At 39.6% G+C, this 18,129-nt stretch overlaps 1 protein-coding gene across 5 annotated transcripts in view; it reads right to left on the bottom strand.

The window, feature by feature from the left end:
* Nucleotides 1-18,129, bottom strand: part of LOC126090121 (calcium release-activated calcium channel protein 1-like) — a 556,688-nt gene that overhangs the window by 133,041 nt on the left and 405,518 nt on the right. The window contains exon 1 of one of the 5 annotated variants that reach the window (XM_049906963.1): nt 5,602-5,819. The exons of 3 other annotated variants lie outside the window; for them this stretch is intronic. In XM_049906963.1, coding sequence (XP_049762920.1) covers nt 5,602-5,668 — 67 coding nt within the window. In that variant the 5' untranslated portion in view covers nt 5,669-5,819. Of the gene's footprint in view, nt 1-5,601; nt 5,820-18,129 lie in introns of those variants that run through there. One more of the 5 variants, XM_049906961.1, reaches the window with a different exon arrangement.

Here is an 18,129-nt window from a genome sequence, read left to right as displayed (position 1 = left end):
TTTTTTTTTTTTTTTTTTTTCAGGAATAATTTGACCTTTTGATGTTTATCATGCACAATATAACTACAGCAGAGGTATATTCATATCTGCATCTACACTGATATATCTTCACTCACTACATAGTGCTAATGCATCGCCAAATAAAAGTTGTGCTGAATATACTAGGCCTAAAAAGTTCACTCGTCAAAAACCAAACAAATCTGTCACCCAAGTGTCATTAAATAACCATTTCAGCATCCCTGAAGAAAATAGAAATATTACAAAAAAACTTTTGGTACTGTGCTGTCAAATAAAAGCGTGTCTATAAATGTGTTCAGAAAGATAAGGCAAGAAATCCCCTAATGTAAACACACACTCGGAAAGTCATGGTTGTGGATTAGCAAAAATCTTACGTGAAGATCATGATGTCATTGTCTGCAGTTTTGTGAAACGTGGAGCACCAATGTACAAAACCGGAAAAACACAAAAAATATAAATGAATTTACAGTAATGGGGCGGGGGACACAACATTTACAAAACTTGACGATGACAATTCTCGTAACAGTAAAGCAATGATCATCATGGGAACTCCACATTGACATGACCTTATATATGAATCACATGCAAACAAAGACATAACCAAGGCTAATAAACAGTTTTAAAATATATGCAAACTGTATCTCAACACTCAGATTCTGTCCGTCGACTTCCTACAAAAAGACAGCTTCATGAGACATGGGTTGCACCTTAACAGAAAGGGCAAGAAACTACTCTGCAGCAAAACTGTGGAAATGCTGTCTGAGATTTCCAAAAAGGAAGTGACTTGCCTAGAACAGTTCAGCCTTCAGTACCTCAGCAACCACCATCATATGCAGCAGCTCAACATTCCAAAATTGCTGCTACAACTCAACTCCAAACAATTGACCCATAATCACTAGTATCAGTAAATTCACCATATCAGTGGATCCAACAGAGCCTTCACCAAGGGCAACAAAACCTGAATCAATTGAAGGACAATCACTCTCATCAGAAGCAGCTGCAACAGTAGTACAAGCATCAACAGCTGATAATGCGGCATTGGTCATTCAAGAAATTACTTCATTATCCAGAATAGATCTACCAACAATTTCAGAAGAAGGTCAGGGGATATCATCACTCTCACAAGCAGATGAGGCTTCCCCAGCATCACCTCAGGAACATTTAATGATATCAAGGATAGTTCCAGAGCCAAAAGATGAAGAGCATCATTAGCACCCAGACTGTTAGTGGCTACTGTGGCAGAACCATCTCAGTACTTGACAGACAAGAATTCTTCACCATCTCAGGGAGAAGTGCCACCTGCAGGAAGGAGCAGCCAGAGGCCCAAAAAATCCGCAGTACGCAGAGAGAATTTTTTATGTTATCATCCCAAGGCAAGGAAAATTGTGTCATAACTAGATCTTAAAGTAAGCCTAATGTCAATACTTTAAGAGAGACTAACCCAATAAACCACCTCAAATCTCCAGTCAGTGGTAATAAATTTAGTTTTCGATTCGAACATTCAAGGCTTATTAAGTAAACTAGATGAGCTATGCATTAACAGTTTGGATGAGCACTGTATTAATAATGCTGATATTATCTATTTTAGTGAACACTTTATGGAACTTGGTTCTGATGTGCTGCAACTGAATAACTACAACCTAGCAGCTCTTTATGATAGACGTTCTTTAGATAAAGGTGGAGTGGTAATTTATGTTAAGAACAAAATAGCTTACAGATACTTAGACTTGAGTGAATAGTGTATTGATCTACTGGGTGAGGTCTGTGCAGTTGTAATCTGTACAGACTTTTCTGAAATTACTATCCTATCTTTTTACAGGGTCCCTACAGGAAAAAATTGTATTTTCCTAAAACAGTTAGAATCTCTGTCAACTCACTTTTTTTTTTTTTTTTTTTTTTTTTTTGCAAAAACAAAAGATTTGTAATTTTAGGTGATTTTAATGTTGACTTTCTTACTAATAACATGGTAAAAATGACTTATCACATTAATGAACTCTTAATTTAACAGCTCTGGTATATTTTCCCACTAGAATCACAGCTAATTCCATGAATCGAATTTACATCATCATCTTAAGACAGAAGCAGAAATCTGAACACAACTGTAAAATGTATATTAAATGGGCTCTCAGACCATGATGGTCAGTTACTTTTAATTGAAGGTGTTAGCCCTCTTAGTAAGAATAACTGCTGCAGTAGAATTTTCAGAATAATTAACTTAAAATCTATCAATATCTTCTGTAATTCCCTACAAGAAGTTGACTAAGATCAGTTTGAGCTCTTTGACGATGTTAATGACAAGTATAATGCTTTTGCAAATGAATTTATCCATCTCTTTGAAGGGGCCTTTCCTAAATAGACTGCCAAATTCAAATGTGAAACATATTCTAATAAAAACTGGTTAACATTGGGTATCAAATTCTCATGTAGAAATAAAAGGAATCTTCATGCCTCACTCAAATCCAGTTATAGTCCAGAAAAGGAAAAAAAAATTACAAAAAGTTCTAGGAAGGGCAAAGAGCATTTCTATAAAATCAGAAATTGATGTCTCTAATAATAAAATTAAAACCATCTGGGACATAATAAAAAGGTAAACAGGTAATATCCCTGCTGCAGGAAACACCACAGAAATTAAAACAAATGATACCATCGGTGAAAATGTCAAAATAATTACAGACATTTTTAAGAACCACGTTTTGGCAACATTAGCCCAAACTGGAAAAACATGGTGTGTTAATGAAGCCATGTTATCCTTTCAAAAAGCTATTTTAAGAAACAAGCAGATTAAAGTGTCTCCTGTCACAGTACATGAAATTGAGAATGTAATCAGGGAGATAAAAAGCAAGATTTCTGTTAGCATTGATGGTATCTCTTCAAGATTGCTGAAGGAATGCTGTAAGCCAATAACCAAAATTCTGTGTCACATATTCAATGAAGCCATCCAGCAATGGATTGTTCCTGAGACCATGCTACTGTCAAACTTCTCTTAAAAAAAAGATGATAAAACTGACATTACCAACTAATGGCCCATCTCCCTTTTAACAACCTTATCCAAAATTCTTGAGAAATTGGTTCACAAAAGACCTACTGACCACCTCACTCATTATACGGTATTAAAAGTATCCTGTTTGGATTTCAACAGAGTGTCAACAGAACAAGCTATTTTCTCCTTCGCCCATCAAATCTTAAGAGTCTTTTAATAATAAATTATCTCCTGTTGGTATCTTCTGTGATCTTTCAAAAGCCTTTGATAATGTTAACCATGAAATCCTCTTAGCAAAGGCTGAATATTAGGGTGTAAGTGGATCAGCTGGCTCATGGATTAAATCTTACCTAACTGGAAGAAAGCAAGTCATGTTGAACGAATCTGAAGGGCACTCTGTAACATCTAGCAGGGGCTCTATTGGCTCTGGTGTTCACCAGAGCTCTTTACTCAGCCCCCTTTCTCTTCCTCATCTTTATCAATGACCTTTCCTTGTGCACTAGCTTTAAAAGTCATTTTACTCTTTTCGCTGATGACACCTCCATCCTCATCAACAAAATTCCCAACCACAATCTTGAGGAATTGGCCAATATTGTCTTTAATCAAATATTTAATTGGTTTAAAAATAATGGGTTATCACGAAATTTTGGCAAGATCAAGTTTGTTCATTTGGATGTAAGAAAGACACCACAAAAACGGTTTATTTTAGAATACATTAGATTCGGTTTTCGTTCCATAGAACCAAAAAATGAGATGGTTCTCGTGGGTGTGGAACATGTCAGAAAGTGTAACATAAAAACATAAAACAATTGAATATAATACTTACTACCTTAATCATTTGTCAGGAGATAATCAAAACAGGTTAATACAATGCAGTAAACTGGAACAGCTAATATTTACAGAATTAACATACTGTTAGAATGAAACACTGTTATGCACTATTAATAAATTTATCATACACAAAATACCTAATCTTGATTGTTGTGACCAAGTGTTGTCAAAACTGAAATCTAAAAGTTATTTTAACTTAAGCTAGCTTAACAGTCTCTGTTAAGACATTCATCTGTGGAGTAGAAGGAGTTGCCTATCAAAAAGTCTTTCAAAATCTGTTTTATATGAAACCAAGTTTTTAATGGTTGCTGGCAATTTATTGAAAATGTGTATTTCTGAGCATTGGACCCCTTTTTGAACCAAGGTAAGTGACTTTAAGTCTTTATGTAGATTGTTCTTATTCCTAATTTTGATACTATGCATTGAGCTATTGGCTGGAAATAGAGATGTAGGCCTACTACTTGCAACAAATTTCATTAAGGAATAAATATACTGAGAAGCAGTGGTTAGAACACAAAGTTCTGTGAACAGGTTCCTACAAGATGTTCTTATCACATGCTTTTGCACCTTAAAAACATTTGCTCGGTTTGATGAGTTACCCCAGAATATGATCCCATATGACATAAAAGAATGAAAGTAAGCAAAGTATTCAAGTTTTTTTAAATATTTATATCGCCTACATCTACATCATACTCATGGCAAATACAGAGTTGTTTAGGCACTTAAGCAATTCTGTGGTATCACCTTCCCAAGTGAATTTATTATCGAGTTGTAATCCCACATGCACAATTGTTGTATGCCATAGTTTTCTGCAGTAATCAGCCACATTCCAAAAAATATTCATTGCCCAAAAGAGAGTTATTAAGATAATGAGAGGTGCTCAGCCAAGACATTCTTGTGGAAACCTTTTTAGAAAATTAGGGATACTGACAACTGTGTGTCAATATATCTACTCCCTGTTATGTTTCATTGGTAAAAATGGGCAACTACACAAAACCAATGATTCATACCATACCCACAATGCCTGGAGGATGATGGACCTCCTGTATGAATTAAAAAAAACATAGTACTGTACAAAAAGGAGCCCATTACATGAGCTGCAAGGTGTTCTATGCTCTCCCACCATTACTGAAATCACCTGTCCATGAGGTTCCCAAATTTAAACAACAGGTCAAACACTATCTAATAGGTAATTCCTTTTATTCGGTCAAAGAATAATTAGATTGTGCTAACTCTGATTTTTGTTTTAATTAAATCTGATGTACTCTTATGCATTACGATAGTTGAAATCATTGTTAACATTACTACGTCTTTTATGTATATATTAAGATCTACCCTCATTTTAACTTTTTTTAGTGTAATTTTGCCTATACCTATTAACGTGTATTTTTCTTATGCCTAAATCTCCTCTTGCAAGTGTTTTTCACGTATTCCTTTTGTATAATTTGTATTAATCTGACAAGTCCTACATCCGTGGGAATGTCTCGCTGTATCGGATTTATGGAATCTAAATAAATAAATAAGTCAACGCACTGTACCTCTGCACACACTGTCGTTATTACGGAAAAATTTATTACAGATAACATTTCTAGTTTTACTTTTAAGTAACGTCTGCAATCACGGTTGTTTTCCTTGTATCGCAGTATTTCCAAATATAGGTAATACAAATAATAAAATCATTACGCCACTACATGACATAAAACCGCAACATACAAACAAAACCAAGAACTGAATTTCACAGTAAACATTTTTTTTTTTTTTTTAATACAAACCTTCTCTCGTCGAAGATTTAAACTTCAGGATTCCGAATATAGGCATTGACACTGCAGACATGTACATTTCGCCATTTATCCGACAACATTACTAATATCCAACTGCTGTTATGCTACTTCTGTGTACCATATTTTGCATACAATTATCCCTAACAGCTCGTAAAAACTTTTCCACTCCCTTTTAAAAATACTATTCCGCCATGTTTGTTTACTTCTCCTACCAGTTGTCACAACAGGGCAACCCCCACTCCTCACCATAGCCACTGAGCCACGTGTTATTGTGAGTAATTTCAGTTCAGATCTGTGATATGCAGAAGGATTTAGTACTGTGAATTAAAAAGTTGACGCATATCAATTAGAATATAGTTGTCAGTGAATAGGAAATTAATTTCCTTGTAATTTAGCAAGTATTTTACATTTTGTCAACAATCAAATCCAGTGATTTGTCGATTAACAGATGGATTAAAGGTAACTTGACGTTAGCCTCGGGTAACTCTTTAGAAAGTGAAAAATGCCAGGTTGCGCCTTGATTCGAATTCGAAGCTACCATTTAATTTATACAATGTTGATCGGACGAAACTCTTCACAGGGAAGTCGGCATCAATAGCACTTATCATACCGGTATAACGTTAACATCACGAACACTCGTTTTGTTTATCTGCTGCACACAGTCAGGTATCTGACAAGGCGTATAAACATCATTAGTGGCAACGTTAAACCAGTCCCGGTTCCAAAAATAATTAACAACGCGCCATATCATAGATTGCCACTAATGTCAGAAATCGAAATGATAGCACGTTTAAGTGCAAGAAAGAGTAGTTTGTACTGTGTTTCTCGAAGGTACGAGACCATTTTTTAAAAACAAAGTAAATTACCCATTATTTTCGAAGACCAGGTAACTTTTACTGAAAGTGACACAGATACATAACGATAGCAACATACTGGTAGTTACAACGTCTCTGTGAACAACGATCGAAACGTTTTGCCAATCGCTCAATTCCGCGACGACAGGAATCCGCTCCTTAGGCAGGGGGCCATTCGAGAACTGTTGTGAGAATTTGCCCATCGATGGAAAATCAGCTCCGTAATTGCCTGGACGTTGTCGTCTGTGGTCAATGTCGATGGCCCCCCTTTCCGATCAGAATCATACACGTCTGTGCGACCTTGGTCAAACTGTTGAGTGTTGACACCTGCGCGCTGCTCGTTCGCTGTTAGAGTAATCGTTATTCTTCATGTTTTACTGTCATTGTTGATTAATATCGATAAACCGAATATCGCACTAGAATAATTTGGGACTGCTCTATCGAATGGGCGCATAAAATTCCCCTTTAAAAATCATTTTGTTTCTAATGGGAAACAGACCGCAGCTTTCCATTGACACTGAGCGCCCAATAATAAGTGTGATGGTAGTATTTGTTTGCGCCAATTCCACGCACACATTGCAGAAATAAAACAGTAGATATCTCCCAAAGCATCAGAGAAGATACATAATGCCTTGTCATCAGTTGGTAAGTGGAAATTTTACTGCACAGATCGAGAACTGTTTATCTTATCTTACACGTCTTAACTCTAAAATTAAATTTCGTGTTGACTTCGCCATACATATATGTGGTAGAGGTGTTATAAGTAGGTCTTGACAAGCTTAACAGCCCGCATCTCGTGGTCGTGCGGTAGCGTTCTCGCTTCCCACGCCCGGGTTCCCGGGTTCGATTCCCGGCGGGGTCAGGGATTTTCTCTGCCTCGTGATGGCTGGGTGTTGTGTGCTGTCCTTAGGTTAGTTAGGTTTAAGTAGTTCTAAGTTCTAGGGGACTTATGACCACAGCAGTTGAGTCCCATAGTGCTCAGAGCCATTTGCACCAAGCTTAACAAACAGCTAAGGGCTGTTTGTAGGGAACCAACTCGCAACATAGGGTGATGTCTGTCTAGATACAGTTATCACCAACGTCATTACTCGGGGTTATAATATCTGTGTAACTGAACCAGTGATTACAGATCACAGCGCATTAGTAATGGAACTCATTATGAAGAGCAAGAGTAAATGGCAACCAAGTACATGGCATTCAAGTTACACATTCTGTAGAAGAATTGTGAAAAGGGAGGGACAAAATGATTTGAAAGCAGCACTGTCTGGTGTAAACTGGCAACAGAAAATTGCAGAAACAGGGGGCAGTGACTCATCTGATTGTCTGCTTCAAACCTTAAAAACGAAACTTGATGCCATATTCCCAGTATCTCCAAGAAATACTAAAGGGAAGGTGTAGCATATACTTGAGTTAGATAAACTAAAGGCACCGTCAAAATGTTCAGGGACTGGATGCAGATAGCTTTAGATCTTCCAACTAAAGAGATGCTTCACTGTAACTACTTAAGACCCAAGAGAACTTACAGAATGGGAGAGGAGGATGCAAAAAAAGAAATACGATGACAGGATTATTAAAGAAGCTCGTAATCCGTGTAAAGCAACTTGAAATCTGGCTAAATGAGCACATGAAGATGCCTCCCTCTGCCTTCCATTCCTGCAGTCCTTATTCTTCAACCAGCACTTTGTTAGAACAGAGAAAAATACTACAAGTGAAATACCAGACTCAGGCTTGGATCCTACAGCTCATATGTTGTTGTTGTTGTGGTCTTCAGTCCTGAGACTGGTTTGATGCAGCTCTCCATGCTACTCTATCCTGTGCAAGCTTCTTCATCTCCCAGTACCTACTGCAGCCTACATCCTTCTGAATCTGCTTAGTGTATTCATCTCTTGGTCTCCCTCTACGATTTTTACCCTCCACGCTGCCCTCCAATACTAAATTGGGGATCCCTTGATGCCTCATAACATGTCCTACCAACCGATCCCTTCTTCTAGTCAAGTTGTGCCACAAACTCCTCTTCTCCCCAATTCTATTCAATACCTCCTCATTAGTTATGTGATCTACCCATCTAATCTTCAGCATTCTTCTGTAGCACCAAATTAAGAAAGCCTCTATTCTCTTCTTGTCCAAACTATTTATCGTCCATGTTTCACTTCCATACATCGCTACACTCCATAAAAGTACTTTCAGAAAAGACTTCCTGACATTTAAATCAATACTCGATAAACGCTTTCCTTGCCATTGCCAGTCTACATTTTATATCCTCTCTACTTCGACCATCATCAGTTATTTTGCTCCCCAAATAGCAAAACTCCTTTACTACTTTAAGTGTCTCATTTCCTAATCTAATTCCCTCAGCATCACCCGACTTAATTCGACTACATTCCATTATCCTCGTTTTGCTTTTGTTGATGTTCATCTTATACCCTCCTTTCAAGACACTGTCCATTCCGTTGAACTGCCCTTCCAGGTCCTTTGCTGTCTTTGACAGAATTACAATATCACCGGCGAACCTCAAAGTTTTATTTCTCTCCGTGGATTTTAATACCTACTCCGAACTTTTCTTTTGTTTCCTGTACTACTTGCTCAATATACAGATTGAGCAACATCGGGGATACGCTACCAACCTGTCTCACGCCCTTTCCAACCACTGCTTCCCTTTCATGCCCCTCGACTCTTATAACTGCCATCTGGCTTCTGTACAAGTTGCATTTTACGCCTGCCACCTTCAGAATTTGAAAGAGAGTATTCCAGTGAACACAGTCAAAAGCTTTCTCTAAGTCTACAAATGCTAGAAACGTAGGTTTGCCTTTCCTTAATCTTTCTTCTAAGATACGTCGTAGGGTCAGTATTGCCTCACGTGTTCCAATATTTCTACGGAATCCAAACTGATCTTCCCCGAGGTCGGCTTCTACCAGTTTTTCCATTCGTCTGTAAAGAATTCGCGTTAGTATTTTGCAGCTGTGACTTATTAAACTGATAGTTCGGTAATTTTCACATCTGTCAACACCTGCTTTCTTTGGGATTGGAATTATTATATTCTTCTTGAAGTCTGAGGGAATTTCGCCTGTCTCACACATCTTGCTCACCAGATGGTAGAGTTTTGTCAGGACTGGCTCTCCCAAGGCTGTCAGTAGTTCTAATGGGATGTTGTCTACTCCTAGGGCCTTGTTTCGACTTTGGTCTTTCAGTGCTCTGTCAAACTCTTCACACAGTATCATATCTCCCATTTCATCTTCATCTACCTGCTCTTCCATTTCCATAATATTGTCCTCAAGAACATCGCCCCTGTATAGACCCTCTATATACTCCTTCCAGCTTTCTGCTTTCCCTTCTTTGCTTAGGACTGGGTTTCCATCTGAGCTCTTGATATTCATGCAAGTGGTCCTCTTTTCTCCAAAGGCCTCTTTAATTTTCCTGTAGGCAGTATCTATCTTACCCATCGTGGGATAAGCCTCTACACATCCTTACATTTGTCCTCTATCCATCCCTGCTTAGCCATTTTGCACTTCTTGTCGATCTCATTTTTGAGACGTTTGTATTCCTTTTTGCCTGCTTCACTTGTTGCATTTTTGTATTTTCTCCTTTCATCAATTAAATTCAGTATCTCTTCTGTTACCCTAGGATTTCTACTAGCCCTCGTCTTTTTACCTACTTGATCCTGTGTTGCCTTCACTATTTCATTCCTCAAAGTTACTCATTCTTCTTCTACTGTATTTCTTTCCCCCGTTCCTGTCAATTGTTCCCTTATCCTCTCCCTGAAACTCTGTACAAACTCTGGTTCTTTCAGTTTATCCAGGTCCCATCTCCTTAAATTCCCACCTTTTTGCAGTTTCTTCAGTTTTAGTCTCAGTTCATAACCAATAGATTGTGGTCAGAGTCCACATCTGCCTCTGGAAATGTCTTACAATTTAAAATCTGGTTCCTGTATCTCTGTCTTACCATTATATAATCTATCTGAAACCTTCTAGAATCTCCAAGGTTCTTCCATGTATACAACCTTCTTTCATGATTCTTGAACCAAGTGTTAACTATGATTAAGTTATGCTCTGTGCAAAATTCTACCAGGTGGCTTCCTCTTTCATTTCTTAGCCCCAATCCATATTCACCTGCTACGTTTCCTTCTCTTCCTTTTCCTACTGTCGAGTTCCAGTCATCCATGACTATTAAATTTTCGTCTCCTTTCACTACCTGAATAATTCCTTTTATCTCATCATACATTTCATCAATTTCTTCTTCATCTGCAGAGCTAGTTGGCATATAAACTTGTACTACTGTAGTAGGCGTGGGCTTCGTGTCTATCTTGGCCTCAATAATGCGTTCACTATGCTGTTTGTAGTAGCTTACCTGCACTCCTACTTTTTTATTCATTATTAAACCTACTCCTGCATTATCCCTATTTGACTTTGTGTTTATAACCCTGTAGTCACCTGACCAGAAGTCTTGTTCCTCCTGCCATCGAACTTCACTAATTCCCACTATACCTAACTTTAAACCATCCATTTCCCTTCTTAAATTTTCTAACCTACCTGCCCGATTAATGGATCTGATATTCCACGCTCCGATCCGTAGAACGCGAGTTTTCTTTTTCCTGATAACGACGTCCTCTTGAGTAGTCTCCGCCCGGAGATCCGAATGGGGGACTATTTTACCTCCGGAATATTTTACCCAAGAGGACGCTATCATCATTTAATCATACAATAAAGCTACATGCCTTCGGGAAAAATTACGGCCGTAGTTTCCCCTTGCTTTCAGCCGTTCACAGTACCAGCACAGTAAGGCCATTTTGGTTAGTGTTACAGGGCCAGATCAGTCAATCATCCAGACTGTTGCCTCTGCAACTACTGAAAAGGCTGCTGCCCCTCTTCAGGAACCACGCGTTTGTCTGGCCTCTCAACAGATACCCCTCCGTTGTGGTTGCACCTACAGTTCGGCTATCTGTATCGTTGAGGCACGCAAGCCTCCCCACCAACGGCAAGGTCCATGGTTCATGGGGGGACAGCTCATATAAAAAATGTAAACCGTTGCATTATTAAAAACTGGAATTAAGTGCAGCCTAAGGACTTTGTAAAAAAAGTGAATTCATATATAAGCATTCACAGAGTTGAGATATATGGCTTGTCCTTCACGGTCCCAAAGAGAATTTTACCAGAGCTTGCTCAACTACTAGTCAAATGTTTATCCTTTGGTGTCCTCTCAGAATCGCTGACACTGTAACGGGCAGTACCTGTCTACAATAAAAGTGACCCGCGTGAAGTGTCCGGTCTTAGACCAACTTCAATAATTCCAAGTTTAGCTAAATTTATGAAGTCTGTAATTACTTTGAAGACAGTAAACTCTTCCAGGATACATAGCATGGCAAAGGAAAGTCAATTGTTACAGCAGCACTGGACTTAATTACAAAGGTAAAGCAGGGGCTGAGGACAGAGAAAATGTGGCACTGACATTCTTTGACCTTAGCGCAGCATTTGAAAGCATTTCGCACAAAATACCGCTCAATAAGTTAATTTTTATGATATTGGAGATGATGTTCTGGCAACTCTTAAATCTTATCAATCTTATTTTGAAAACCGAAGGCAGGTAGCATCAACCATGGAGCAAGCTCCCAAGAACAAAAATTGGATCATGCTGTGCCTAAGGAATCCGTCAAGGGACCTATCATGTATCTTATTTATGCCAATGACATAGGTTGTAACTACCACATGCTACAATTTGTTGATGACTCCGCCCTTTTTGCTAAAGGAAAAACTGTTGCACAAGCTCTACAAGCAACAGTGATACTATTTGAAAACACCAAAGGGCGGTTCGTCAAAAACAAAATGAAAATGAAAGAAAAAGAAACGCATCATCTGATAAACAGCCACAGCACCGTTGGATGCCAGAATAATATGGAGATTGTCAAACTGCTGAGCTTTATGACTGACAGAGAACTGTCAATAAATGAGCAAACAGTGTACGTGTACTACGAGCTCCCCCGTGTAATATATGTTCTGAAGAGACTAAAGGATGTACTAACTGACCAGTAGCTACAACAGTGTATTATGGACTATTTCATAGCTCCTTAAGTATGACACCCGTAGCCCTCCCGGCTAGCCGCGCGATCTAACGCGCTGCTTCCCGAGCGGGAATCCGCCCGGCGGGCTAGTGTCGAGGTCCGGTGTGCCGGCCAGCCTGTGGATGGTTTTTAAGGCGGTTTTCCATCTACCTCGACGAATGCGGGCTGGTTCCCCTTATTCCGTCTCAGTTACACTATGTCGGCGATTGCTGCGCAAACAATGTCTCCACGTAGGCGTACACCATAATTACTCTACCACACAAACACTTGGGGTTACACTCGTCTGGTATAAGACGTTCCCGGGGGGTCCACTGGGGGCCGAACCGCACCATAACACTGGGTTCGGTGTGGGGCGGCGGTGACGTGGATGGACTGCTGTGGTCTGTTGTGGGGTTGTGAACCACTGAGGGCTACGGAGGGACGAAGCCTCTCTGTCATTTCTAGGCCCCCGGTTTAATACACAATGATACCCTTCAGGTTGCAAGGACGTGTTAATACCAAAATCAAATGGCTCTGAGCACTATGGGACTTAACATCGGAGGTCATCAGTCCCCTAGAACTTAGAACTACTTAAACCTAACTAACCTAAGGACATCACACACACCCATGCCCGAGACAGGATTCGAACCTGCGGCCGCAGCGGTTCGGCGGTTCCGGACTGAAGCGCCTAGAACCGCTCGGCCAAAGGGGCCGGCTGTTACTACCATAAAACAACGCTGTCAGCATCGCCACTTCAAGCAAAAGACTAGAGCTATGCGAGCCTATATTTAACCAGTTAGGAATAATGACCGTTTTCAGAGAGTGTGTGTTTCTGTGCCTCATCAGCGTGAAAGAAAAACAAGGAGCTTTTAGCAGGGGACAAGAAATACAAAATTATGACAGCCACAACGAGAGGAACACTGAAATACCAAGCTGTCGACTGTCAGGAAGACAAGATAGTTTTCTAATGGTTGTTCTAAAGATGTTCAACACACTGCATTGAGAAGTGCAATACATGCCACCAGGAACATTCAAAATAAAAATTTCATACTTCAGACAGCACCCTTTATACTCAGCTAAACAACTTCTCGACAGCGAGCAAAGTGATTGGACAGTCCTTAATGTGAACAATTTTCTTCATATGTTATATGGAAAATTGCAAACACTCATATGTATGTATATAATTTGGACGCAGTCCATCCAGTCATGACTGGTAAACGACGTGGAATTAGTAATAAAGTACTACTAGCTCCATTTTGCACACTGTGTGCTGTACTGGGGCATGGATCATACACTGCTATCTGAAAAACGTCCTGTAATAGTTGATCGTCACTGCTTCAATCACTGCAAAACGTTCTGGAATATTGTACAAGAGTCACCTTCTAAGGGTTACGCTCAATTTCACTCTGTACTTTATCGATCTGGGACCCTTCATGTGCTGATGCAAGCCATGGAGTAATGCACACGGCTTGCAACCAGTTCTTCACCGAGGAAGGTGTATACGTGCGTGTCTGAAAGGGGGGGGGGGGTGACAGAGTGTTCTCTTGTTCTAAAATTATCCCCGGGTGTGAGGCATAGATCTGTAGAGCAACTACTATCATGCTCTCCACGTGTCTGGAATGCACAAGGAAGTAACTTAGCTTTGTGGGCAGCCGTGTCCCGTAACTTGACTCCACATCTTCGAGCAACATGGCACTCAACAGTAATTCCTTTCACTTGATAGTGACTTGGGTACCTTCGTCATTTCTGCCTAAACAGAACCAGAATATTCATTGCTGAATATCGTACGCACGTATCCTTGTTTATCTATGATTCTCTGACATGACTTCATTTTAATTTTAGATGACACTCGTCGGTGCCGAGAAGTGAAGACAGAACCTCATTCGTTTTTCTCTGCGAGTGCCGCCTGTTTGGGTCTGTCAGACCCTTCCCACGCGCGTGTGCGAGTGCACGTGTGATTGATCCCAGTCACTGTTTACAACATGTACCATGTATTGCACGATGCGGGAAAGGACCTACCTTCTCCCCTCAAACGTTCAGCTGAAAAACCAATTTTGGCGCTGAAACCACAGCGTACGCTCCTTTTTAGATCGCCCTTCTAGATAGAGACTAAGTACTCTGCTTGTGTGATGCACATCCATGCATGGTGATTAGCTCGCTGGAATGCCTTCTAATGTGAAATCTACACGCCAACTCTGAAACAGTGTCACTGATCTTCACGTCTAACAATTTGTATCCCAAATATGTATTTTAGTGTAAATCGCTTAAGCAAATTAAAAACGAAAAGCAACAATAAGTCAATTCCAATAGCTGCAATGTAATATTTATTTGCTTGTCTCTAGATATTTCTGCACAACAGGCTTGCCTGTTTCGGCTTACAACGCCATTTTCAAGTGCCGCGACCCTTTCTAATGCCGCAGAAGGAATTAAAGTACATGATAAGGGTTCTGACAGACGATCTGACCAAACTTACGCGAGGATAAATACAAAGGAAATTAAATTCATAGTTATAGATGACCTGGACCCAATCATCAGATCAGACTGATTGAGTAAATTAATTCTATTGTTGAGGAGAACTGTAACCAATGACAACACGCCTTACAGTCGAATTTTTGTGGTCAAGCAAAACTTGGGTTATGATACTAATATACTGACAAACAATCATCTGGATATACTATAAACAAGGAAATAACTTCTAAGAAGTTTGTTTGGAGCGTCTTAAACTGCGTTAGTGATCTTGGGCGATATGGAAACAGTAAAGAGGCTAGAGATGTCATATAAAGAAAAATAACAAAAAAGAAACATAATGAATCGAGGTAAAATCCAATGACAAGGTTTTATAGGAAATTAGTGAAAAAGTACATAGATTAACATCCCACAAAAGAGATAAATCAAATTTGATGAATATTTAATTCACGATAACAGCTTTCTCAAGACATTTGAGGGAAAGATTCTAGATACAAAATCAGAACATCGCTTATAAACAGTGGGGTCAGTAAACGAATTATGGTAATTACAGCCAGCTGACAACAAACGTAAGAGATAGAAAGGCTACACCAAGAAGGATTTACTACCTTTAGGTGATATTGCTACGTACTGTGATCACTAGGCTGCCTATGACAGACAGAAATAGGGCGTTCATTCTTCGAACAACCGTACGAAGTCGTGAGTATTGACTTTACTCGGTGATACTGATCTGTGAAGCTTATAACCTAAAGCAGCAGCAACAACACAAAGAGATCTCTGATGGCGAAGAGCAGCGGGTATTTACGGCAGCTTCATCGGGCCGCACAGAGGCCAGATTTTTGCCTTTTATATATAGCTCGTTGTTGTCTGGCACCGCCGCCAATGTAGTCTTCCCCCCCGTTCGTTACGACTTCTCGTTACGCAACTCTGAAACTCTGTTTCATACCGCTTTAGCCACTTGCAAGACTATTTTAGGAAACCTCAATTTAATTTTTTGAAAGAGACAGAATACGACTACATTCGGTGTTAAGTCAGAAATTCACTTTATTTGTGAACACATTACGGTTGCTGTCTTTACTAATTCGCGAATAACTGGAAACAAGGAAAGGCGCTGCAGAAGCTACGTGGAAAATCACCACCAAAGAAAATTGTACTACGTAACTCCAGATGTAAATTGTTATGAACGCCGAGAATCTAATATTTATTTTGAAAGAACATACCCATTAATATTTACTCCGTTTTACATCTGTTCTGGTACTCTTGAAAAAAAAAGTACATTAGAACATTAGGAGAAAATTAGTATTTTCAGGATAATCGCGTGAGGAGTAATTTCATATCAAACAGAAACGTGAAACAGCAATAGTAAAGAAAAACATTACAGCTTTTTGACAAACAGCGTTACCCATTGGGAGCAAACGACCTCGCGAACTATGGCATCATAAACATATAACCTCTAAAACTTTAGGCAATTGACAGTATTATACGTAATAATTAAAATACGTAATCTTACAGTATAATTTACACAGTTAAAAAACGTGTTTGTTGCAAAACATAAATCAAGAGTGCTCAGTTTAACAGTTTCTCGGCCAGTGTGAAGACATCACAAAATTTAGCGTTATAACCATTTAACCTGTAATATTGTGTACCTCATTTACATTGAATTGCATAAATTTTAATCTCATAGTTTCATGCACCACACTAAATTCAAGTGGATTATATCTTTGGTTATAAAGTTTGTTTACTTAAGAACTAGTGTCCCTTTCAGACGGTAGTTAGTTGTTTCCTCAAGATGGCCCAATAAGCAGAAAAGTAGTTTGAAATATACAAAAATCAGTAGAATAAAAACAGTTTATTTGTTATTCAACCTTAAAAAAGAAAATATTGGGGATGGGCAGAATAATTGGCGTAGAAGTACTGACGCGAAAGGAAATGAAATATAATACGCGGAACATTTTAACTGCTACCTGCTTCGAGATAGACACGGACCGGCACATATTAGGACGTGTACCTATGATGACGACAATTTTAGAAGTGTCAGTGGTAGGTAAAATATGAAGGGAACAACTACCACTGAAATACATCGACCAGGTGATACAGGAAAGAGGCTGCAATGAATGTAGGATGAAGAGACTAGCCAATGACTGACTAACACTGGCAACGGTTTTGTAGAGTTGAAGAATTCGGGTACACAAGCACCAATATGTAAGCAAAGAATTAATGTAATAGTCGTGTCTTTCCGAGACGTGTGCTACGACGTTACTACCAAATGCGTCCAAACAGGACCAACTTGCTATTATCTTTTCCTGGTTGCCGAAGGACAAACATCGGAGAATGAAGAATGTGTGTGGAGCAGCATGTCTGTCGAAACCACGATTGTGGAATGGCGCGCTAAGTTCCGTCATGATAACGCCCGCCCAATATCAGAAATGTCGTACAGCATAAATTACGTCAACTCAAGTGGGAGAGACTCCAACACCCACCCTTTAGTCCCGCTCTCTCCTCATACGGTTACCATGCTCTGGGTCCCTTAAAAAAGGCCTTGAACGGAGGACGATTCCTATCGGATGAAGATGTGCAGCAGGCAGTTACGGATGGACTGCTTCATGCAACAGCACACAGTGTTTTACCAGACGGGTATCTCAACCTGATGCTTTGGTGGGATGATTGCCTCAGTGCTTACGGCGATTTTGTCTGATTGCCATACCGTTTCTGAACTGTATGGTCTTCGAACGGAAAGCTTTTGATCGTCCGTTGCATTTGTTTTACATGGTCACTAAATTTTATGTCACTCCAAACGGTTAGTCCTAGGCATTTTACGGTTGTTATTGTTTCCAGTACAATACATATTCTATAATTTTGCTACAGATTGACATCAGCGATATAAACGTTCAAAAAAACATTAAAAAAATGGTTCAAAATGGCTCTGAGCATTATGGGACTTAACATCTGAGGTCATCAATCCCCTGGACTTAGAACTACTTAAACCTAACTAACCTAATGGCAGCACACATATCCATGCACGAGGCAGGATTCGAACCTGCAACCGTAGCAGCAGCGCAGTTCTGGACTGTAGCGCCTAGAACCTTTCGGCCACATCGGCCGGCTGATATAAACGTATAATTGTGCCCATCTGTCCGATGTCCTCCTTGAAAATGGGAATTACTTTAG

This window comes from Schistocerca cancellata, chromosome 1 (assembly GCF_023864275.1).
Source record: "Schistocerca cancellata isolate TAMUIC-IGC-003103 chromosome 1, iqSchCanc2.1, whole genome shotgun sequence".
Taxonomy (NCBI): Eukaryota; Metazoa; Arthropoda; class Insecta; order Orthoptera; family Acrididae; genus Schistocerca; species Schistocerca cancellata.
The sequence above is the reverse complement of the archived record's forward strand: the minus strand, read 5'-3'. Positions and strand labels throughout refer to the sequence as shown.